We start from the raw sequence: 24,657 nt of genomic DNA, 5'->3' as shown, positions 1-24,657 counted from the left end.
CTTGGTGCAACAGCTCTCCAAGGTGTGATCACTCCTTTTTAGATGCAGACTAATGAGCAGATCTGATTTGATGCAGGTGTTAGTTTTGGGGATGAAAATTTACAGGGTGATTCCATAATTTTTTCCTCAGAATTGAGTGAGTCCATATTTTTTTCCCTCTGCTTGGTCTAAAAAGTAACCGTTACTGACTGCCAAATTTTTTTTCCTGATTTCTTATAGTGTTTCTTAAAGCCAGAAAGTTGCCATTTGAAATGACTTTAGTTTTGTGTCATGTCTGTGATCTGCTTTTTTTCTACAAAATTAAACAACTGAATGAACATCCTCCGAGGCCGGTGATTCCATAATTATTGCCAGGGGTTGTATTACCAAAGGAGGAACTGTGTCTGCATTGTTGGCATCTCATCATGGCTTTTCCTGGTGGGTGATGGACTCTACCAGGGTTGCCCCTTGTCACAACCCTGTTTGTGATTTTCTCTGACAGTACTTCAAAGCATAGTCAGGGATTGGAGGGAGTCAAGTTTGGTGATCTCAGAATTGCATCTCTACTTTTTGTGGATGATGTGGTTCTGTTTGCTTCATCAGTAGCCTCCATGCACCAAGCAGGTTTGAGGCTCAGTATGAAATGACCAGGATGAGGATCAGCACCTCCAAATTTGAGACCAGGGGATCCACGGGCTATAGACTGGGTAGTGTTTATAAAATAGGTCGCTGACAGTTTTCAAGGGTGGTAATAAATTAAGCAATGCATTGGAGTGACGTGTGAGTCCATAATGTTTGCAGAACCATATAACTATTTTTAGAAGAGGAACTCATCCCTTTAATTTCCTTTGAATTATGGAATTTTTAATGTTAATTTACTGTCATAATGTATTTATAAATTGTTTAGGTTGTTGTTATCATATACACTCTATTACTATTATTAAGATTAAGAGATTAAGATGCCTTTTATTGTCATTGAATAAAATTCAACAAAATTCGAGTTGCAGCTTCACCTTGTCTAACATAGGACCTCATACAATAATTTAAGACAAAGGACAAAAGTACACATTCAACTATATACACAGAGAATACAGCAGGCAGGAAATGCAGCAGAAATATCAAAAGTGCTGTGTGCATGGCAGTCCTATGGATAAAATAAATAAATATGTATACTGTATACACAAATGATACAGCAGGCAGCAAAATGCAGCAAAAGGTATTATATAACGGCTGAGTGGATCCTTGTCATTTGATTGGTGCTTTGTATGTCACATGACATGGATTAATTCATCCCATTTGTGTTGCATTGCATTCAGAGTGCGGCTTGGTTCCATTTAGAGTGCAAACTAGGCTCCATAAGTTTGGTACCATTGCACTCTCATGTGCGCGCATGCACACACAAAAACCAATCCACTGTGCTGCCTGGAGGTTGTAAGTAGGAAGACAGAACAAAAGCTGGACTCATTTCTGATGTGACTTTTTTTTCCTGCTGCACTGAGGATGTATACAGTCTTATTTTTGCTGTTCACGCACGCACAAGAGCTGACCAGGTTGCGTGTGTGTGCGTGCTGGGGGGAGGACACAACTCTCCTGAGACATAATCTGAGCTAACTGACACACACACACACAAATCCACTGTGCTGTCTGTTAGCAGGAAGAGAGAAAGAAAACCTGGACTCCTTTTTGACGTGACTTTTTTTTTGCTGCACTGAGGAGGTCCACAGCTCGACCGAGCCAGCTTCATGTGTGTGCGCGCGCACGGGACAGCGACGTGATGATTTGATTGAGTTAACTGATGCTAGATGCATGAAAAGCTGCTAACATGAAACACTGATGTGATTTTTGGCTGGACTGAAGAACTACACAAAGTCTTTTTTTTTTAACGGAAGTCCAAAGTCAGTGCACAGCATCACTGGACTACACATCACAGTGGAACACCAAAATGTAAGTCCATTTTCTGTTGTTTATAAATTAATAAAATATAAAATAACAAGGATCTATTTTAGCCGTTATATAAAACAAATAATGAATGTTTTTACATTCTTTCAATGGTACGAATATTTCATGAGGCTGGAACATACCATTCAACTCTCATAAAATATTCGTACCATTGAACTCAAACATTCATTATTCATTATTTGTATATTAAAAGTGTTCAAAAGTGACATGACATGACAGTCCTATAAACAAACAAACAAATATATATATATATAGTACAGTCCAGGAGTTGCAGTCTCTGTAAGTAAATAGAGCAGGACAGGTGTACTGATTGCATGATTACAGTCAATTATCAAATACAATTATTATTATTATTATTTTATTATTACTTTTATTTTGTCATTTGATTTTAAAATGTACCTCAATGGAAATAATTGTTTTCACTTTCTTGTGTCATCCATGTGTTTTTAACGTATTTACAATTATTATGCACTTACACTCACGCTTTTAAAGTAAGTACTCCTTCAGCAGCTCCCTTGTTTGCACTCGGGGTCGCTACAGCAAATCCAAGTTGGATTTGCACGTTGAATTGGCACAGGTTTTATGCTGGATGCCCTTCCTGATGCAACTCCACATTACATGATTTACTGCCCCCTGCTGATAAGGCATGTGAGTCCAAAATGTAATTTGTAACTTTAGCGAATATTCGTAGCTTCTCCAAAACTGAGTCCTATCAGTGTTCCATTTTGGTGCCATTCATCCTTGACAACAAAATACATAAACACACCAAACAGCACATGTTAGCTGTGCTCTGTTTGTCCCTGATTGAAATTGCTTGTACACAGACACAGTTGCTGTAAGTAGGTGCTTTGAATGTGACAAACAAACACAGTGGCTGAAGACATTAAAACCACAACACATTTTCCTCATCAAATCAACATGAAACTTAAATCACAATGACAATATTTAAAACCTCAAAACCCTGAAATCCCATGGTGCACTGCAGCACAGCATCCATTGTTTATTGGTGAGATAAAATAATATTTGTCCTATCAATTTTCTGTTTTGACAGCATCAATCCTTGACCAAAAACACATAAGTATGCCAAAGGGCAAATGTGAGCATTCACTGGTTTTTGCGTGATCAAAGTCATACATACACACACACACACACAGAGGCCACTTGGCTATTATAATATATAATAAATATATATGTATATACAGCAGCATGGTGGAATAGCGGTTAGCATTGCTGCCTCACAGCAAGACGGCCATGGGATTGATTCCCACCTGTGACCTTTCTGTGTGGAGTTTGAATGTTCTCCCCATGATTGCATCGGTTCTCTCTGGGTGCTCTGGCTTCCTCCCACATCCAAAGGCATGCAGGTTAGGCGAAATGGAAACATTACATTGTCCGTAGGTGTGCGTGCAGGTGTGAATGTATTTGTTTCTGTATGTGGCCCTGCGACAGACTCGAGTCCTGTCCTGGGTGTACCCCGCCTCACACGCTATGACTGCTGGGATAGGGTCCAGCCCCCCGCGACCCGATCTTGGAAAAGCGGTTGAAGATGACACATGCATACGTACACAGTGCATCTGGAAAGTATTCACAGCACTTCACTTTTCCACATTTTATGTTACAGTCTAATTCAAAAATGGAGTAAATGAATTGTTCCCCTCAACACTGCATAATGATAACATGAAAAAAAGTTTTTATTTTGTTTTGCAAATTTATTAAATATACCTTTCCTGAATACTTTGTTGATGCACCTTTGGCAGCAATTACAGTCTCAAGTAGTCTTCAATATGATGCCACAAGCTTGGCACACCTATCTTTGGGCAGTTTTGTCCATTCCTCTTTGCAGCACCCCTCAAGCTCTGTCAGGTTGGATAGGGAGCATTGGTACACAGCCATTTCCAGATCTCTCCAGAGATGCTTAATCTGTTTCTGGTCTGGGCTCTGGCTGAGCCACTCAAGGACACTCACAGAGTTGTCCTGAAGCTACTCCTTTGGTATCTTGGCTGTGTGCTTAGGGTCACTGTCTTGCTAAAAGATGAACCATCAAGCCAATTTGAGGTCAGGTCAAGAGCACTCTGGAGCAGGTTTTCATACAGGATGTCTCTGTACATTGCTGCATTCATCTGTCCCTCCATCCTGACTAGTCTCCCAGTTCCTGCTGCTGAAAAACATCCCCACAGCATGACGCTGCCACCACCATGCTTCACTGTAGGGATGGTGCCTGGTTTCCTACAAACATGATGCCTGGTATTCATGCCAAAGAGTTCAATCTTTGTCTCATCAGACCAGAGAATTTTGTTTCTCATGGTCTGAGAGACCTTCAGGTGCCTCCAGGTGGGCCGCCATGTGCCTTTTACTAAGGAGTGGCTTCTGTCTGGCCACTCTACCACACAACTGGCGTATTGCTGTAGAGAAGGTTGTCCTTCTGGAAGGTTCTCCTCTTTCCACAGAGGAATGCTGGAGCTCTGACAGAAGGACCATCAAGTCTAGGAAGAGTCCTGGTGGATCTGAACTTCTTCCATTTATAGATGATGGAGGCCACTGTGCTCATTGGGACCTTCAAAGTAGCAGAAATGTCTCTGTACCCTTCCCCAGATTTGTGCCTCGAGACAATCCTGTCTCAGAGGTCTACAGCCAATTCCACTGACTTCATGCTTGGTATGTGCTCTGACATGCACTGTCAACTGTGGGACCTTATATGTAGACAGGTGTGTGCCTTTCCAAATCATGTCCAGTCAACTGAATTTACCCCAGGTGGACTCCAATTAAGCTGTAGAAAGATCTCAAGGGTCATCAGTGGAAACAGGATGCACCTGAGCTCAACTTTGAACTTCTTGGCAAAGGCTGTGAATAGCCTACTTATGCATAAGTGATTTAACTTTTTTCTTTTTTTTTTTTTTATAAATTTGCAAAAATCAAACAAAACAAAACCATTCACAATTTTGAGCTTTATGGCAAAGGCTGTGAATGCTTATGTACATATGATTACTTTTTTTTTTTTTTTTAATCAATTTGCAAAAATCTAAAAAAAACAACTTTTTTCACATTTTCATTATGGGGTATTATGTGTAGAATTTTGAGGGGAAAAATCAATTTAATCCATTTTGGAAGAAGGCTATCACACAACACACACTGTATTTATTTTTTTTTTACTCTTTGGGAGGACCTGTGACGTATACTTGGGAGTGGCTTACATACTGAAAAAGCATGCATTTGTTATTCATAATAATAATAATAATAATAACAACAACAACAACAACAATTATTATTATTATTATTTATACAGTAGTGTTCAGAATAATAGTAGTGCTATGTGACTAAAAAGATTAATCCAGGTTTTGAGTATATTTCTTATTGTTACATGTGAAACAAGGTACCAGTAGATTCAGTAGATTCTCACAAATCCAACAAGACCAAGCATTCATGATATGTACACTCTTAAGGCTATGAAATCGGGCTATTAGTAAAAAAAAAAAAGTAGAAAAAGGGGTGTTCATAATCATAGTAGTGTGGCATTCAGTCAGTGAGTTTGTCATTTTTGTGGAACAAACAGGTGTGAATCAGGTGTCCCCTATTTAAGGATGAAGCCAACACCTGTTGAACATGCTTTTCTCTTTGAAAGCCTGAGGAAAACGGGACGTTCAAGACATTGTTCAGAAGAACAGCGTAGTTTGATTAAAAAGTTGATTGAAGAGGGGAAAACCTATACGCAGGTGCAAAAAATTTATAGGCTGTTCATCTACAATGATCTCCGATGCTTTAAAATGGACAAAAAAAAACAAAGAAGCTAAGTCCCTCTGTTAAATAAAAGACGTGTGCAGAAGAGGTTACAATTTGCCAAAGAACACATCAACTGGCCTAAAGAGAAATGGAGGAATATTTTGTGGACTGATGAGAGTAAAATTGTTTTGTTTGTTTTTTTATCCAAGGGCCGCAGACAGTTTGTGAGACGACCCCCAAACTCTGAATTCAAGCCACAGCTCACAGTGAAGACAGTGAAGCATGGTGGTGCAAGCATCATGATATGGGCATGTTTCTCTTACTATGGTGTTGGGCCTATACGAGGTCTATTAGAAAAGTATCCGACCTTATTATTTTTTTCAAAAACCATATGGATTTGAATCACGTGTGATTGCGTCAGACAAGCTTGAACCCTCGTGCGCATGCGTGAGTTTTTCCACGCCTGTCGGTTGCGTCATTCGCCTGTGAGTAGGCTTTGAGTGAGGAGTGGTCCACCCCCTCGGCGGATTTTCAATGTCAGGAAATGGCGGAATGATTTGGGCTTTTTTTTTACATCAGAATTTTTTCAGAAACTGTTAGAGACTGGCAGCTGGAAACCATTCGAAAAATTTATCTGGCTTTTTAACTACGGCGTTTGATCCCTAAAACTGCCCGGAGGGGGCAAAATCTCTGCCAGGACACTTCCGGGAGAGTTCACCGTCTATGTGTAAACAGGGCTTAAGAGTGTGCATATCATGAATGCTTGGTCTTGTTGGATTTGTGAAAATCTACTGGTACCTTGTTTCCCATGTAACAATAAGAAATATACTCAAAACCTGGATTAATCTTTTTAGTCACATAGCACTACTATTATTCTGAACACTACTGTATATAGGATTTTCACAGGAATCAAAGCACTAAACAAAATAACCTCCAATAATAAAAGAATCAGTGCCAAAAAGACATACACTACAACAATGCACAAAAATTGGAAATTTGTGAACTGATTATATAGAAAAATGGTGTGATTGTATTTGGGTTTTTTTTGTTCCTTTTCAAGGGGCCTTTATGAACAGATATGACATACTCCAGAGAAATACGCTGCGCGCACACACACACACACACACACACACACACACACCCTTTTCAAATCACTCACTGCATAAAAGCTTCTGCCATAGTCCATAAAATTACCATGTTAAACTCTCCTTCCAAGTAGAGTTGTGCTCATACGTTTACATACCCTGGCAGAGTTATTGATTTTTTTGGCCATTTTTCACAGAATAAGATTGATAACACCATTTTTTCAGTCATGGTTAGTGGTTGTGTGAAGCCGTTTATTGTCAAAGAACTGTGTTTACTTTTTAAAATCATGACGACAACAGAAACTACTGAAATGACCCTGATCAAAAGTTTACATACCCTGGTGACTTTACATGCACACAAGTTGACACAAAGGGGTTTGAATGGCTACAAAAGGTAACCACCCTCACCTGTGATCTGCCTGCTTGCAACCAGTCCATGTGTATAAAATGTCAGTGAGTTTCTGGGCTCCTGACAGACACTTGCATCTTTCATCCAGTGCTACACTGATGTTTCTGGGTTATGAGTCATAGGGAAAACAAAATAATTGTCAAAGGATCTGTGGGAAAAGGTAATTGAACTGTATAAAACAGGAAACGGATATAAAAGATATCCAATGGACTGAGGCAATCAGGAGTGTTCAAACTCTAATTAAGAAGTGGAAAATGAGGGATTCTGTTGGAACCAAACCACAGTCAGGTAGACCAACTAAAACTTCAGCAACAACTTCCAGGAAAATTGTTCAGGATGCAAAGGAAAACCCACAAATAACTTCAGCTGAAATACAGTACTCTCTGAAAGAAAGTGGTGTGGCTGTTTCTAGATGCACAATAAGGAGGCACTAGAAGAAAAATGGGCTGCTTAGTGAAGTCACCAGAAGAAAAACATTACTATGCAAATGCTACAAACTATCCCGCTTACAATACACCAAACAGCACAGAGACAAGCCTCAAAATTTCTGGGAACAAAGTCATTTAAAGTGATGAGACCAAAATTGAACTTTTGGGCCACAAGCATAAACACTACATTTAGAAAGGAGGCAACAAGGCCTATGATGAAAGGTGCACCATTCCTACTGGGAAACACAGAGGTGGATGGCTGATGTTTTGGGGATGTGTGAGCTACAAATGTACAGGAAGCTTGGTCAGAATTGATGGCAGGATGAATGCAGGATGTTATCAGAAAATACTGGAGGAAAATTTGCACTCATCAGCCCGGAAGCTACACATGGGACGTACTTGGACGTTCCAACATGATAATAATCCACAAGTCGAGGTGTCATTGGCTACAGCAGTATTAAGTAAAGTTTCTGGAGTAGACATCTCAGTTTCCTGACCTCAGTATCATTGAGCCACTCTGGGGAGATCTAAAACGTGCAGTTCATGCAAGACAGCCCTGAAATTTACACGAACTGGTGGCTTTTTGCCAAGCAGAATGGGCAGCTTGTTGTCATTGATGCTAAAGGGTTCAATATACAATCTTAAGAACCGGGGTATGTAGACTTTTGATCATGGTAAATTGTTTAGTTTATGTTGTCATTATGATTTAAAAAGACTAAACACGGTTGTTCGACAATGAATGGCTTTACACAACCACTAAACCATCATATTCTCTAAAAAATACCCCGCCCCCCCAAAAAATTAAAACATTCTGTTAGGGTATGTAAACTTATGAGCACAACTGTATTCCACACAAAATTCTTGCTCAAGGTGACTCAGCGCTTTCTGTTTTGGTTCTGCACCAATATTTTACATACTGTATATTTAGCCATACAGTTGTAACCATAAAAATCCTTTGAATATGTGTAAAAATTATTTAAATTAAAACATTACACAGAAAAGGTCAGCTACATTCCAATTATGTCATGGTCTTCTGGATGTGTGTGTGCATGTGTGTTCTCTCTCATTATATTTTTTTCCATAACCGCTTTACCTCATCTTTATCATTACATTATCATTAATCAGAATATCATACATCATCAGTAATATGCGCTAGTAGGTCCACTCGGGCAGAGAGAATACACACACACACACACACATCACGTTTGCTCCAGAGCGCTCTTGATGTCAGACTGGTGTGACTGTTCATCTTTTTGCAGGACAATGACCCTAAACACACAGCCAAAATATCAAAGCAGTGGCATCACGACAACTCCGTGACGGTCCTTGAGTGACCCAGCCAGAGCCCAAGTGAATATGATTGAACATCTCTGGAGAGATATGAAAATGGCTGAGTACCGACGGTCCCCACCCAACCTGACGGGGCTTGAGAGGTGCTGCAAAGAGTTACGGCTAAACTACCCAAAGATAGGTGCACCAATCTTGGGGCATCATATTTAAGAAGACTTGAGGCTGTAATTGCTGTCAATCATGCTTCAAAAAAGTATTGAGCAAAAAGGTGTGAATACTTACATACATGTGATGTCTTAGTTTTTATTTTTAATAAATTTTCAAAAATTTCAAAAAACTTTTTTTCATGTTGTCATTACGGGGTGTTATGAGTAGAACTGTGAATGAATGAATTTAGTCCATTTTGGAATGAGGAAAAAGAATAAACAGTGAAGCGCTTTGAATACTTTCTGGACGCACCGTAGAGAAAGATATACAGAGAGATACATCTAGAGAGAACGAGAGAGACACAAATTACAGTACATAGAGAATGAATGGGGGATTATTTCAGTTTTCTTTTTGGTTTTACGAATATTCTATTGAATATGTCGACAGTATAAACAGGCAGTTGTGAGAGGAATCCAGACCCGTCCATTTACAGTCTCCCTGCTAGTACAGTTCAAATAAATGTTCAGTTGTTATATTGAATGCTGTCATTAAAAGAAACATATGAACACCATAATTCCTTAAGTGTTTGTGTCAGTGTCCGTCTGCAACCCCCACCCTCCCCAAAGCTGTAAACCATGGGGAAAGACTGTACCTCTAATTCGACGTCAACACGCACATACTGGCGGGTACGTGGGTGGTTGAGTAGATGAAGGATGGTTGTGATCAGAGCTTCGTTGATGCGACTCAGCTGACAGTCAATCACACTCTTCAGGATGGTGCTGAGGCCTCCTCTTTTTGCAACCACCTCTGGGTTCTTCAGCGCTATAGTTATAGTTATATAAAAAAACAAAAGAACAGATGCTTTGGAACTGAGAGCTGCAACTACACATATCCATCTTTTACAAAATGAGGTTCCATTAATACAATTCTCTTCTAATAGCTGCTACTGCTGTTGTTGTTGTTAGCGGTTGTAACAGCAGATCATCCGTAACAAGAACCACCTGTACGTCCTCCTAATTACAACCATAAGCCTCCTCTTTGGCATCCCTCATCTCATCGTTCCTGGCGGCTCCATCCTCAGCATCCTTTTCCTGATAGAGGTGCATCTTAAAAATAATTAAAATATTGTGAAAAAGTTTGACATTCTTGTCAGGTATTTCTGAAAGTGAAAATTTTATATATTCTAGACTCACAACACAAAACCTAAGATGTTTTAAACATTTTTCAATTTAAATTGTTATAATTATGGACTACAGTGCTATAAAAACAGAAAATGCGGATCTCAAAATATCAGAATATTTAATAAGAGAAAAAAATAAAATAAACTGTATGTCAGAAATATTAAACATCTAAAAACTATGCTCATTTATGCACTTAATACTTTGTTGGGGCTCTTTTTACACAAGCTACTGCATCAGTGCAGAGGCATGGAGGCAATCAGCCTGCGGCACAGTTGAGATATTATGGAATCCCAGGTTGCTTTGACATCACCCTTCAGCTACTCTGTACAATTGAGTGTGGTGTCTTGTCTTCCTCTTGACAATCCACATAGATCCTTTATGGGGTTCAGGTCAGGTGGCTGGCCAGTCAAGTACAGTAATGATATGGTCAACAAACCAGGTACTGGCAGTGTTAGCACTAGGGCTGTGCAATTAACCGAATTTCGATCGCGATATCGATATTTGTATCAAACGATCTCCAAACTCGTATAATCGAGTGAAACGATTTAAGGGCCTTTCATCAGGCCAATCTGTCAACGTGTCCCAAGACGCATGACATCAAACACGTCGCTTCGGAAGTGGCAAGGTGGCGGGATTGCTATGTCACACTCTGGCTGTTTCCAAAACCTGAAAAAAGTTCAGCGATTGCCTTCTTGAATTTGCGTCCCCTGAACCACAAAAAAGCTTTAAAAAACAGCAGTAGAACGATTCTCCCATCACCCTGCTGGGAGAAGCTTTTTTTCAGCTACTTTTCGGAGTGACGCCGACCAAGGGAGGACTGACGACTTGGTGGGATATCGATCGAACCGCGACAGCGAGCCAATCCGCATGGAGAAGCCGGCCTTTGGACATCATTCCTGGGCAGAGCGAGGCAGGCAGCCGGGGTGATGGAGAAAACTCACTGAGTCCAAAATCTCCCACTTTTTGGATATATGCGAAGTCCCAGTTTGCCCAACGGAGTTTAGTTCTGCAGCTTTATCGAGGTGAGAATAATGTAAAAATAAAACGTGACGTTTACTGAACTGCTGTGAAGGTTTAATGATCGGCTAATATTAGCTTAGCCTTTTAGCACAGTTGATCTGAGTGAACGCTTTAATTTGTAAATGGTTCAGTCTTTTTTATTTTTACCAAATAAAGCTACAGCTTTTTTCAGACACCACAAAAGCTTAACTTTAAATAACTTATTTTTTCAGGCGTTTTTCCCATTGTTTTTCCCCGTTTTTTTTTTTTTTATATATATATAAACTGTTTAGTGTTTCTTCATATTTAAAGAAATATTTTTATTTGTCCTAAAGGAACATTTGCTGTGCAGACAACCAAACTTCCATTGATGAGCTGAACACCACGTCCAGTTGAAAGAAAACATCTCTGCTCTTCAAAATAGGACAAAAGTGTCTTCAGCAACACCACCAGAGTTCAAAGCGGTCCTGAGATTTCAGCATAACATCACCTGCTTCTAAATAAAAGGCTCTTTCAACAGCAACTATTTTATTATTTTTAAAAAAGCTGTTTCATTTCATATTTTAAAATAAATGAACGGATAAATTTCTCCAAAAGGAGATAAGGAGATGTGGTCAAGGGAATGATGACAAAAACACAAACTAATGAACATAAATTGAAACAAAAACAATGCAGCCGCACTATGTCCTAGTAGCACAAGTCAGGGAGATGCCCAAAGACACTGACCAACTGGTCAGTGACAACAGGGAAGGGAGAGGAAAACAGAAAAATAATATATAATATGATATTTTTAATATTTATTTTATTCATTTTATGTTTTATACAGGTAAGGTACAGTACATTTTCAATTTGGAGGTTTTGCGCACATTGTTTATAACAACTTTTTTTTTTTTTTAGAGTGAGAGAAATGCTGAATAAATGCATTGTGTAACAAAAAAAAAAAATAATCGTTTGAATAATCGTGATTTCAGTATTTACCTAAATAATCGTGATACTGATTTTTTCCATAATTGAGCAGCCCTAGTTAGCACTGTGTGTAGGTGACAAGTCCTGCTGGAAAAGGAAACCAGTGTCTCCATAAAGCTTGTCAGCAGACAGAAGTACTCTAAAACTGGCCCCATGGCCAACTGTCTATGGGCCCAATCACATATGGTAATATCATAGTCAGTTGTGATGTAATGGATCACAGTTGAACAACTAAGTATTTTTATTTTAAGCCATTGAATACCTTGTCAAAAGTTTCTTGTTTTCATTGCTCAGAAAGTTATTTTAAAAAATAAGAAGCAGAGTAGCATTTGTCTCATTTTTTTTTCTTTTTGCTGATCCAATAATAATAATAAAAATAATAAGATCATCCAGCCATCCATTTTCTTCCGCTTTATCCGGAGTCGGGTCAGGGGGCAGCAGCTCAAGCAAACCCACCCAGACCTCCCGATCCACACACACCTCCCCCTGCTCCTCCAGGGGAACCCCGAGGCGTTACCAAGCCAGCCGAGAGACGTAGTCCCTCCGGCGTGTCCTGGGTATTCCCCAGGGCCTCCTCCCAATGGGACGTGCCCGGATGATGCAGAGGCGTGTCAACCAAGACAGTCCCACAACATCCAGAGACTTAAGGTACTCAGGACGGATTTCATCCACCCCAGGAGCCTTGCCACCGAGGAGCTTTCTGACCACCTCGGTGACTTTGGCCTGGGTGATAGATGAATCTGCCTCTGAGTCCGCAGTCTCTGCTTCCTCTTCGGAAGACGTGATGATGGGATTGAGGAGATCCTCGAAGTGTTCCTTCCACCACCTGACAACATCCCCAGTCAGGGACAACAGTTCCCCACCCGCACCGTAGGTAGTGCCGGTGGAGAGCTGCTTCTGCCTCCTGGGGCATCGGATGGTTTGCCAGAATTTCTTCAAGGCCGACCAATAGTCCTCTTCCATGGCCTCCCCGAACTCTTCCCAGACCTGAGTTTTGCCTCTGCAACCGCACTGGCTGCAGCACGCTTGGCTTGCCGGTACCTGTCAGCTGCCTCCGGGGTCCCACTTACCAACAAAGACAAATAGGACTCCTTCTTCAGCTTGACGGCATCCCTTACTTCCGGCGTCCACCACCGGGTTCGGGGATTGCCGCCGCGACAGGCACCAGACACCTTGCGACAACAGCTATGCATCGACAATGGAGGTGGAGAACATGGTCCACTCGGACTCCATGTCTCCATGTCTGGGAGAAGCTCTCCCGGAGGTGGGAGTTGAAGACCTCGTTGACACAGGGTTCCACCAGTCATTCCCAGCTGACCCTCGCGATACATTTGGGCCTGCCAGGTCTGACCGTCTTCCTCCCCTCCCAGCGAATCCAACTCACCACCAGGTGGTGATCGGTCGACAGCTCAGCCCCTCTCTTCACCCGAGTGTCCGAGACACGTGGCTGAAGGTCAGATGATACAACTACAAAGTCGATCATCGACCTCAAGCTCAGGGTGTCCTGGTGCCACGTGCACTTATGGACACACTTGTGCTCGAACGTGGTGTTCATGATGGACAAACTGTGACTAGCAGAGAAGTCCAACAACTGAACATCACTCAGGTTCAGATCAGGGAGGCCGTGTTTCCCGATCACCCCCATCCAGGTCTCACTGTTGCCGCCCACGTGGGCGCTGAAATCCCCCAAGAGAACAATGGAGTCCCCAGTCGGAGCACTATCTAGTACCCCTCCCAGGGACTCCAAGAAGGTCGGGTACTCTGCACTGCCGCTCAGCCCGTAGGCCGAGACAACAGTGAGACCTGTCCCCGACCCGAAGGTGTAGGGACGCAACCCCTTCGTTCACCGGGGTGAACTCCAACACATGGCGACCAAGCTGGGGAGCAATAAGCAATGCTACCCCAGCTCTCCGCCTCTCCTCGTGGGCAACGCCAGAAAAGTGGAGCATCCAGTCCATCTCCAGGAGATGGGTACCAAAACCCAAGCTGTGCGTGGAGGTGTGCGCGACTATGTCTCGTCGGTATCTCTCAACCTCCCGCACAAGCTCAGGCTCCTTCCCCCCAGCAAGGTGACGTTCCACGTCCCAACAGCCAGGGGCTGTGAGCGCGGACCGGACCGCCGGGCACCCCCCGACCGCCACCCAATCCTCTCTGCACCTGACCCCCATGGCCCCCTCTGCAGGTGGTGAACCCACAGGAGGGCGGACCCACGTTGCTCTTTCAGTCTGAGCCCGGCCGGTCCCCGTGGGCTAAGGCCCGACCGCCAGGCGCTCGCGCATGAGCCCCAACTTCAGGCCTGGCTCCAGGGTGGGGCCCCGGTTCCGCCATACTGGGCAACGTCTCAGTCCTTGATTTTGTACAGGTCATGGGAGCGTCTGAAATGGCTTAAAATGAAATGACTTAAAAACAATATTAGATCCAAACCATGACTTTTGTGACCCTTGACTCCACCTAATGATCAGTAAACTATTCATCAGCAGCACGGTGTCTTAGTGGTTAGCACTGGTGCCTCACGACAAGAAGGTCATGGATCGAATCCCGCCCTTTCTGTGTCGAGTTTGCATGTTTTCCCCGCGTCTGCGTGGTTTTCCTCCAGGTACTCCGGTTTCGTCCCACAATGAAAAACATGCCTATTTAGGGTCGCATCTTTCTCTGTCCCTGACCAAGGCAGCATCTCTACATCTAAGGTTTGTCCCTGGGCACCAGACTGTGGCTGCCCACTGCTCCTAGTGGTTGGACTGCGTCTAACTGTAATTAGGATGGGTTAAATGCAGAGGACAAATTTTGTTGTATGTATGTATAAGGACAATAAAGGCTCTATTCTACTCTATTTATAAGGCTCTTTTCAATTCTATTTATTAGTAGTTTTGACACTGTGGGCAGGTGTCAAGTCCTGCTGGAAAAGGAAATCGGCATCTCCATTAAGCTTGTCATCAGGTAGAAGTACAATAAAATCTCCTGGTAGATGGCTGCGTTGACTCTGGACTTAATAAAACACAGTAAACCAACATCAGCAGATGACATGGCACCAAAAATCCTCACTGATTGTGGAAACTTCATACTGGATTTCAACTAACTTGGATTCTGTGCCTTTCCACTCTTACTCTAGACTCTGAGACCTTGATTTTAAATGAAATGGAAAAAAAAAAATTTAATTGAGAAGGGGACTTTGGACCACTAAACAACAGCCCGGTTCTTTTCTCATTAGCCCAGATGAGATAAATCTGACCATCTCTGGTTCAGAAGCGGTTTGACACTTAGACCTCATAATCTGGACAAATCTGTGCATGGTGCCTTGATGCACTGACTCCACTATCAGTCCATGCCTTGTGAAGCTCCACAAGTCCTTGCATCAGCTTTGCTTGGCAATCTTGTGAAGACTACAATCGTCCCTGTTGCTTGTGCACCTTTTCCGACCACACTTTTCTCTTCCAGTCAATCTCCATGAATACACTTTGATACGGCACTATGTAAACAGCTAGCCCTTTCAGCAATGACCTTCTGTGGCTTACCCTTCTTGTGGAAGGTGTTAATAAGCATCTGCTGGACAAATGTCAAGTCAGCAGTCTTCCCTGTGATTGGGGATTTGGAACCAGTGAAATTTCTGAAATTCATACTGCAAAATAGTGGGTTAATCAATCTTTAAATAAAATATTCTAACATTTTGAGGTACTTGTTTTTTTTATTTTTGGCCTTTTAAATTAATTATTTTTTTTTTTTAAAGAAACTCAAAAGATTTTAAGTTTATATGTAATGAGTCTAACATGTATAAAATATTCCTATTCTGAAATACCCGACAAAAAATATTAAACGTTTGCGCAATATTCAAATTTTGTTTTAGATGCACCTGCTCGTATATCTTGAGTCCTTCTTCTGCATGTCTTAAACTTCCAAATCTTGTCTCTGCCTCTGCCTCTCCTATGCTCATTCCGAGTCAAGTCCATCCTCGTCACTCGCAAGGAAAATCACAGCACCTTCAGCTCTGCCTCCTGCCTTTTTGTTAGAGCCACCTCTCAAAGCTGTACAATGTAGCTCGTCTCACCACAGTCTCTAAACTTTCACTTTCAGATTTGCACAAACCCTTGTCGCAAATGACTCCTGCCACTGTTCTTCACCCACTCCACCCTGCCTGGTCTCTCTTCTTCACCTCTCTACCACACTCTCCACTACTTTGAACAAGTATTTAAACTCGTCTATATTCATCACCTTTAATCTTTGCAATCTCGCCATTACATTATGCTATACATCATTCATAAATATGTACTCCATCTTGCTCCTGCTGAATATCATTCCACTTCTCTCCAGAGCATATCTCTACTCTAGTTGTTACCAGTAGGCAGTTGAGGGCCTTGCATGACACCACCCCGTCATCAGTATGAGAAAGTATGTATGAGAGAATGGGTGAATGTGAGGCATTGTTGAAAAATGCGCCTCGAGCTTCTGATTCAGATGGAAAGGGGCTATTTACCGTGTTACCTCTCCAAGCTTGCCTCAAACCTGCTCCCGTACTACAGATCACAATGTCATCTGCACAGTGGTGGGCACACTTCCGATAATCCGATAACAGATAATTATCGAAGATAATGTTTTCATTATCGGATTATCTTTTTTGATAACTTTAAAAACCATTATCGGACCAATTATCTTCCGATTCATTTTTGTCCGATAACTTTTAAACCGATAAACAAAGTAAACAAAGCAAACAAAGCTGAACAGCGACAAGCATTTTTAAAATTTAAAATCAGTTCAGCACCCACCTGTTAAAAGTTTTGTAAGACGCACAGTTATAACCTCTGCAAACAGAAGAGAACTGCTTGTATGAAAAGCGTCTCAATCCTCTGCAGACAAAGGAGAAATGACCAAAAAAAAAAAAAAAAATTACTAGCTCCACCTTACCAAGCTCACAGATGATGGCGATAGCTGCTCGGACCATGCGGTCTCTCTCCTGAAGTCCGTCTGTCCCCACAGCAATGAGAGAGTTAGCAATGGAGGTGGGGAAAAGCATCGCATTGACAGTGATGATCTATCATGGGAGAGGAGATGTGAGAAAAACTAAATGAGTCATTAAGTCTCTGCAATCTAAACAGCAAGTCTGTTTTCTGGGACTGTTTACAAGGAATCGCTGAAACACATGACAAACTGAGTTATAACTTATGCCTTGCACATTGTCTATAAGGGCTACAGTGGAACTGACAAAACAAATGTATTTTTATGATTGAAGGATTGAAGATATATGAATAAAACTTATGAATAAAAACCAGAGTTCACTATCTGTAATGCCTGTGGTGAAACAACAGTTTCTATGTGTGCATGTGTGAAGATGATTTACAGTAAACTACAGAAAGTGCTATAAATATCTTCCTCTACAGACACTGGTGCTAACTCAAACTTTCTAGTGGCACACAACTGAGCATGAAGGGCAAAAGACAAATTCCTCCAACAATACAAAACAGACCTGCAAATCAGAAAAAAAAAGTATGACACACACTTACCTTTCTGACTAGTCTGAGAGCCTGAGTACGTTCCCCCTCATTGCTCTGCTGGATGTCAATGCATCTGCACCAAAATACAGACATAGTCAGTCTTATCCAATTCAGGTAGTCATTTTTGTTTTGACAACAACTAAACTTCATAATGAAAGTCAAGACTGGGAGCTTACACTGATGCTGCACTTTACCACATCCAGTTCAAAACGCAACCACTTTGAGTCATGGATGGCAACCACCCAGGCAGAAAAAGCAGTCCATTCCCACATCTATATTATAAAAGCCAAGTGGCCTGTGTGTGTGTGTGTGTGTATTAGAGGTTGACCTTTTTCGGGAAGCCCACGGGTCACAGGATTCCCATGGGATGGGACTCGACTTTGCTATTCATCACGTGATTGGGACGGCACAGGATAAAAAGTTAACGGGAGTACACGGGAACGGGAACCAAGGTTTTCGGCAGCGAGCCGTCCTGTCGTCATTTGGGCGGTCAATTTTCGAAAAAAAGGTGGCTGAAAAATAGCAGGTGGCTTTGCTTAAAGCCATCTAAAATTAGGAGTGGGTCCGATCGCCGGAGTTGTCTGTGTGTTCGCGTGAGACGGCTGGCTGCGGTGGGGGGGGGGAGCACAGAGTGAAGCAACACATTACGAAAAGAAACAAAACTATGGCGCTGCCTTTATTTATCCCTGGACTGATCTGTCGGTACATCCTGTTCACACTGTGTGCATGTGTCGGTGACAGTTATACTGAAATTATGAGATGAAATAAATGGTCGAAATTCCTTAAAAAAATGAGAATATACGAGTGAGCATTATAAAAATCACACATACGTGTTAAAAAAACCTGATGTAGAGAAACTATGCAGTGATGTTCAGAAGCAGAAATCACATAAAACAGCTGAGAACTCTGAACTTTAACAGGCTGTTATTTTCTAAAGATATTTAATTTAGATGGCTTAAAGTAGCTGTTTTATGTTCAAGCACAAAATGTTGCTGAGTAGGAGAAAAAAAGAAGAAATGAACTCCGGTCAGAATAAAAATAGAAGCTGCTGATTTTATTTTTCAAAGTTATTAGGCTGCAGCTTTGCATTTCATTTATTTCAAGGTAAGTTACCTCTTATTATTTTCAAAAATCATGAGTCAAATCAGTCTGCATTGTTCAGTTTTTCCAGCACGTTTGTGCATTGTTTCCTCCTTTATAAGAGTTTGCTGTTTGCATTTGTTCTACAAACTTTGAAAAAAACAATAAAATGTTAACACTTTTCTTTATAGCAGTTCTGTAATTTCAGAAATGCAACAAAAACAACCACAAATCAGAAAAAGTTTGGACTATATATAAAATTAAGATAAAAATAAAAATGTTGCACAATTCCCAGTTTCTCCACTCACACCCACAGAAGCCAAAAATTCTTCCAGAGTTTTGTCTTGGTGGCTTCCCTCACTTGTCTTCTTCCAGCATGGACATTTAGTTTTTGAGAACTGCCAACCTGACACAGATTTACCATAAAGTACCACCAGGGTTCTAGCTAGCGCAAACTTGCATTACGGCCGCTACGCTATAATTTTGGACCGTTACGCTTACTTTAGACCGTTCCGATTTTCAATACAGCGTCTGTAATCAACCGTTTCTGCAGCGCAACTCCAGTTTGAAGCGTGAATCGAAGCAATGCTTCGATTCAATGGCTCGTGGCTCTTTGATTTGTTGCTCTTCAGAAGCCGTAAGTCCGCTTCTTAACCCCTCTGAAAACCATTAAAATATCACGAGTCACTTTTGTGTGGATTAAAGTCACTAACTGGGACTCTTGTCTTGTTGCAGTCGAGAAACGAGAATCTTCCTCCGTTCCGTGCTTCAAACGCTGCACGGCTCTCTGCTGGCATAGAGTCCGCTCGGAATTAATAACTTCAAAACAAATGGCCGCTTTAAATAAAATGACACCTCTTACAAACCTTGCAATACAGACAATAAACTACAATCGACTAAAACGTTTTTTCCTCCCAAAATCAGATGTTTTGTATTCTTCATAAACCTGACCTGCAGCGCAGCTGCAAGAGCTCAGCTCATAGGTATGGAAAGACATTCATGCCAATAATAATGTCTGAAAGGAAATGCTTTTGACAAAAACTAATAGATTTTATTTCTGTTTATGTCCAGAGATTAAGGATCCACCATGTAGAGTTTATTATGTCCAGAGTTTAAGGATCCAGTAATCAATTTCATATTTATTTACTTTAAGACTCAATAAAATGTTGTTCAATTTCAATTTAATCAGCTTATATAGCGCCAAGTTACAACAAAAGCCGTCTCAAGGTGCCTCACACAGAACAGTTCAACATAAAAAATCAGAAGCGCTGGCTCATTGGCTGTTTAGGTTTGTGATCGCCATTGGTTCTATTAGAAGCTTTGGCAGTGTTCAAATTCAAAATCACCTTCTTAGGGCCCTGTCCCACTGGTGTTTAGGAGGATTTGCGTATGGATTGCGCACAAAATTGGCCCATATTCGCCAAACATCCGCAATATCCGTGTAACATGCCTGTATGAGTCGGCCGTCATCCGAACACGCCCGTGATCATCCGCAGAGGCACGCATGTCCGCAGCCAGGATTTTTGAGCTGTTCAAAAATCTGAATGTGGATGACATCCGCCTTACATACTCCATATATACTCAATTCATACACAATACATACTCACTCTATGCACTGTATATCTGCTGTTAACTGCTGATATCCGCAACTGACGGGGATTTGCGGCTTGGCAGCGGACTGGGACAGTGTGTAAAACAGATATATATTGTGCCCATCATGTCCACATCACAAACTAAAATATGTTGTAGCGAATGCATACAAATTCAAATCAAATCAATTTTATTTACATAGTGCCAAATCACAACAACAGTCGCCCCAAGGCGCTCCACATTGCAAGGCAAAAGCCATACAATAATTACAGAAAAACCCCAACGGTCAAAACGACCCCCTATGAGCAAGCACTTGGCGACAGTGGGAAGGAAAAACTCCCTTTTAACAGGAAGAAACCTCCAGCAGAACCAGGCTCGGGGGGGCAGTCTTCTGCTGGGAATAGTTGGGGCTGAGGGGAGAGAATCAGGAAAATACATGCTGTGGAAGACAGCAGAGATCAATCACTAATGATTAAATGCAGAGTGGTGCATACAGAGCAAAAAGAGAAAGAAACACTCAGTGCATCATGGGAACCCCCCAGCAGTCTAAGTCTATAGCAGCATAACTAAGGGATGGTTCAGGGTCACCTGATCCAGCCCTAACTATAAGCTTTAGCAAAAAGGAAAGTTTTAAGCCTAATCTTAAAAGTAGAGAGGGTGTCTGTCTCCCTGATCTGAATTGGGAGCTGGCTCCACAGGAGAGGAGCCTGAAAGCTGAAGGCTCTGCCTCCCATTCTACTCTTACAAACCCTAGGAACTACAAGTAAGCCTTCAGTCTGAGATTATTCAAAACCTTATAAGTAAGAAGAAGAATTTTAAATTCTATTCTAGAATTAACAGTAAGCCAATAAAGAGAGGCCAATATGGGTGAAATATGCTCTCTCCTTCTAGTCCCCGTCAGTACTCTAGCTGCAGCATTTTGAATTAACTGAAGGCTTTTCAGGGAACTTTTAGGATTGGCCATGAATAAAGCGTTTTTATTACATCTGCTGTGCAGCTGACTTGCGGACAATCTGTGAATGCATAACAAACACGTCACATAAACCCAAAGTATTATATGTGGCAGAAAGCGACATACCTGCCAGTCAGTGCCGGTCCGGCTGTGTAAATCCACAAAGACGTGCGCTTCTTTTATGACCACAATGCAGATGCTGTGCACGCGCAACATGTGCGCGATGCATTCATAATACACCTGTAATACTGCCGTGATAATCTCAATGTGTCGGATCAGTTTCCTCACTACATGCGTTATATAACCGTGATTGTTCATCATATATTCGCTGAATATTATTAATATATCCGTAATTCATACTGGAACATTTGTCATTTTTGGCCATTTTTATTGTGGATGACAACGAACGCCCGCAATTTGTATACTCAATTCATGCGCAATTACTCCTCTCCCCAGTGGGACAGAGCCCTTAGTAGCTGAGACCGTATTTGAGGCAAAATTGAAAGTTATCAGTCATCTGTAGCTTCCGATAAGTTTTTAGATAGTTTATCGGTTTAGCGTTAAAATAGATAACTTTTCAGTTAGCTGATTACCAGTTATCGAAGCTAACTTTTTGGTTTGCTGTGCCCACCACTGGGAATGAATATATATTAACAAAAAATAAATAAAAAATAAAGCTGACCATACAAAACATAAAATATGTTTGTTTCATATAGTCTGCAAATACAGAAATAGAAGTCAAAGTAAATGTCAGGATCATTACGTGTCCCCCACCACCACATTTTTCATATCCTCCAAACTTTTCTGATTTGGAATTGTAAAAAACAAACAAAAAAAGCAATTAAAAATATATATAGTTGAACTGTATATAGAAAAACATCATACAATGTGTTATCTTTATTCATTCATTTTAAAGGTGAAATATGTTTTGTGGCTCGATAAGAATTTTATTTGTGGAAGACGGGACAAAAATGGCTCTTTTGACAGTAAAGGTTGCAGACCCCTGACCCAGACTGACTCCAAATATTTATTTTTAGTGGTCTTTGTGATATTTTGGAAGTGCAGAAATCTGCTCCATCTTTTAAACTGTCCATGTATTCGGGGGTACTCGAGGCACTATTTTTTTCCAAATTTTCATAGAGCCCTCCGGACTCCCCCCCCCCCCAACATTATCTATTTTTTTTTTTTTTTTTTTGGACACCCAAAAGTACAATTTCTACCAACTAATAGGACAAAAAAAAGAAAAAAGAAAAAAAGAAAACAAAGGACAGGTGCCTAACTACACAGCTCAGAAGCCAAGTGTTTCCGGCTACTGCTTTCCATCAAAATTCAAAGAAGACGCACAATGGAGGGAGCAAACACCAGCAGAGAATCCAGTGTGTTACAAAGTGATTTGTAACGCAAAGTCAGAAACAATGACTTATCTATTAAGTTCACAAAATTGGCAGGAAAGTCGCAAATATTACTGAACTTCAGGAGAGTCAAGTGTGACAGTGTTAACACACTGTATGCTGCCTGCTAAATGTGAGGAGAGGCGGAACACCATCAGTCCAGAAAATGTAGATGCACTTTTTTTCCCTACCAACATTCAAGGTAAGAACGTGTTAGATGTTAGTTGAACGTAATGACACTGATAGCCCTAATTAGTTTCTGGGCAGTGTTTTCTTGCAAAGAGACAAATATTCAAGTGTGCTTAAGAGTGAGAAAGTAGACTGATATGGCCACTGTATTTTTTTATTGAATATTTGTATCATATGCACTTTTGTTTTCTTTTTCCAAAACTCAGGTACAGTACGTGAATTGTGAAGGTAATGATGCCTTTATGCACTTTTGTTCATTAAGGACAGTTCTCTTGCTTGGCAGTTTTACTATTGTTGTTGTATTAGCCATTTGAAACATAAAAGTAATGCCACTGTTTTTAGGGAAACAACTGCCCAGTAAATTAGTAAAATGCAACGTTATATGTTATGTTTAGGTTTATTCAACTAAGGTAGGTATGGTGTGACCTGTGTTTTCTTTTTATAATAATAATAATAATAATAATAATAATAATAAGTTATTATTATTAGTCCACCTGCTGCTGCGGCTGATGTTTGGGCAAACACACAAGACGAGAGCCGCGTGGAGCTACACAATTGGCTCTCTCTGTCTCCTCCTCCTCTCTGCACCACTCCATGGCACAGAGCCAAACTAAGCATGCAATCACAAAGTTCTTCTGCTGTGGATTTTGAGGAGCAAACTGCAGCAATCTGGACTGTTCAGAAGCTGATGGATAAATAATGGTGTGTGGGGAGACAATTTGCCTCATTCACAATGTGACAGAACGTAACAATGTGCCGTTACGCACAATAGCGTGGAACAGTGCGCAACAGCGCGGAACATTATTCTTAGCCCGTGCGTAATGGTTCCTGATAATTCACCAGCAACACGTGCCATTAATCGTAATGCGTGGTAACAGCTTGCAGCAGTTCCTGAGGACACCTGATGCCTCAACCTCAATTCATCACATTCGTGATCAGCAGCCAAGAATGTATATTTCGTAACTTATCATTGTTATGTGTAAATGCAGCATTATGGTCAATGTTCGTTCCGACTCTCACCTATGGTCATGAGGGTTGGGTCGTGACCGAAAGAACTGGATCGCAGGTACAAGCAGCCGAAATGGGCTTCATTAGGAGGGTGGCTGGTGTCTCCCTTAGAGATAGGGCAAGGAGCTCGGTCATCCATTTGGCGCTTGGAATAGAACCGCTGCTCCTTCATGTTGAGGTTCGGGCATCTGGTAAGGATTCCCCCTGGGCACCTCCCTAGGAAGATATTCCAGGCATGTCCATCTGGGAGGAGACCCCGGAGAAGACCCAGAACTGTGTAGAGAGACTATATCTCCACACTGGCCTGGGAACACCTCGGGGTGCCCCAGTCAGGGTTGATCAATGTGGCCCACAAAAAAGGAAATCTGGGGTCCCGTGCTGGAGGTGTTGCCCCCGCGACCTGATCCCAGATAAGCAGCTGAAGATGAGTGAGTGATTCTACACAAAATTCCCCATAATGACAACGTGAAATTATACAACTAAGAAATCCCATGTATAAGTATTCACAGCCACTGCCATGAAGTTGAAAAGTGAGCTCGGGTGCATTCTGTTTCCACTGATCATCCTTGAGATGTTTCAACAACTTAATTGGATTCACCTGGAGTAAATTCAGTTGATTAGACATGATTTGGAAAGGCACACACCTGTCTACATATAAGGTCCCACAGTTGACAGTGCATGTCAGAGCACAAACCAAGCATGAAGTCAAAGGAACTGTCTGTCGACCTCCAAGACAGGATTGTCTCAAGGCACAAATCTGGGGAAGGGTACAGAAATATTTCTGCTGCTTTGAAAGTCTCAATG

General features: G+C 41.5%; 1 protein-coding gene and 1 long non-coding RNA gene across 2 annotated transcripts in view; one reads left to right on the top strand and one right to left on the bottom strand.

Moving 5' to 3' along the window:
• LOC117510233 (rapamycin-insensitive companion of mTOR-like) overlaps positions 1–24,657 on the bottom strand; it is a 179,871-nt gene that overhangs the window by 104,431 nt on the left and 50,783 nt on the right. The window contains exons 6-8 of the mRNA XM_034169867.1: positions 17,653–17,716; positions 17,057–17,183; positions 9,667–9,836 (exon numbers count right to left, since the gene is read on the bottom strand). Of these exons, the coding sequence (XP_034025758.1) occupies positions 9,667–9,836; positions 17,057–17,183; positions 17,653–17,716 (361 nt within the window). The remainder of the gene's footprint in view (positions 1–9,666; positions 9,837–17,056; positions 17,184–17,652; positions 17,717–24,657) is intronic.
• Positions 495–13,163, top strand: LOC117510235. The gene is made up of 3 exons (XR_004560651.1): positions 495–581; positions 1,479–1,481; positions 13,153–13,163. It is a non-coding gene; the product is annotated as an uncharacterized LOC117510235 (long non-coding RNA).

The sequence above is a fragment of the Thalassophryne amazonica genome, chromosome 5, assembly GCF_902500255.1.
Source record: "Thalassophryne amazonica chromosome 5, fThaAma1.1, whole genome shotgun sequence".
Lineage (NCBI taxonomy): Eukaryota > Metazoa > Chordata > Actinopteri > Batrachoidiformes > Batrachoididae > Thalassophryne > Thalassophryne amazonica.
The sequence above is the reverse complement of the archived record's forward strand: the minus strand, read 5'-3'. Positions and strand labels throughout refer to the sequence as shown.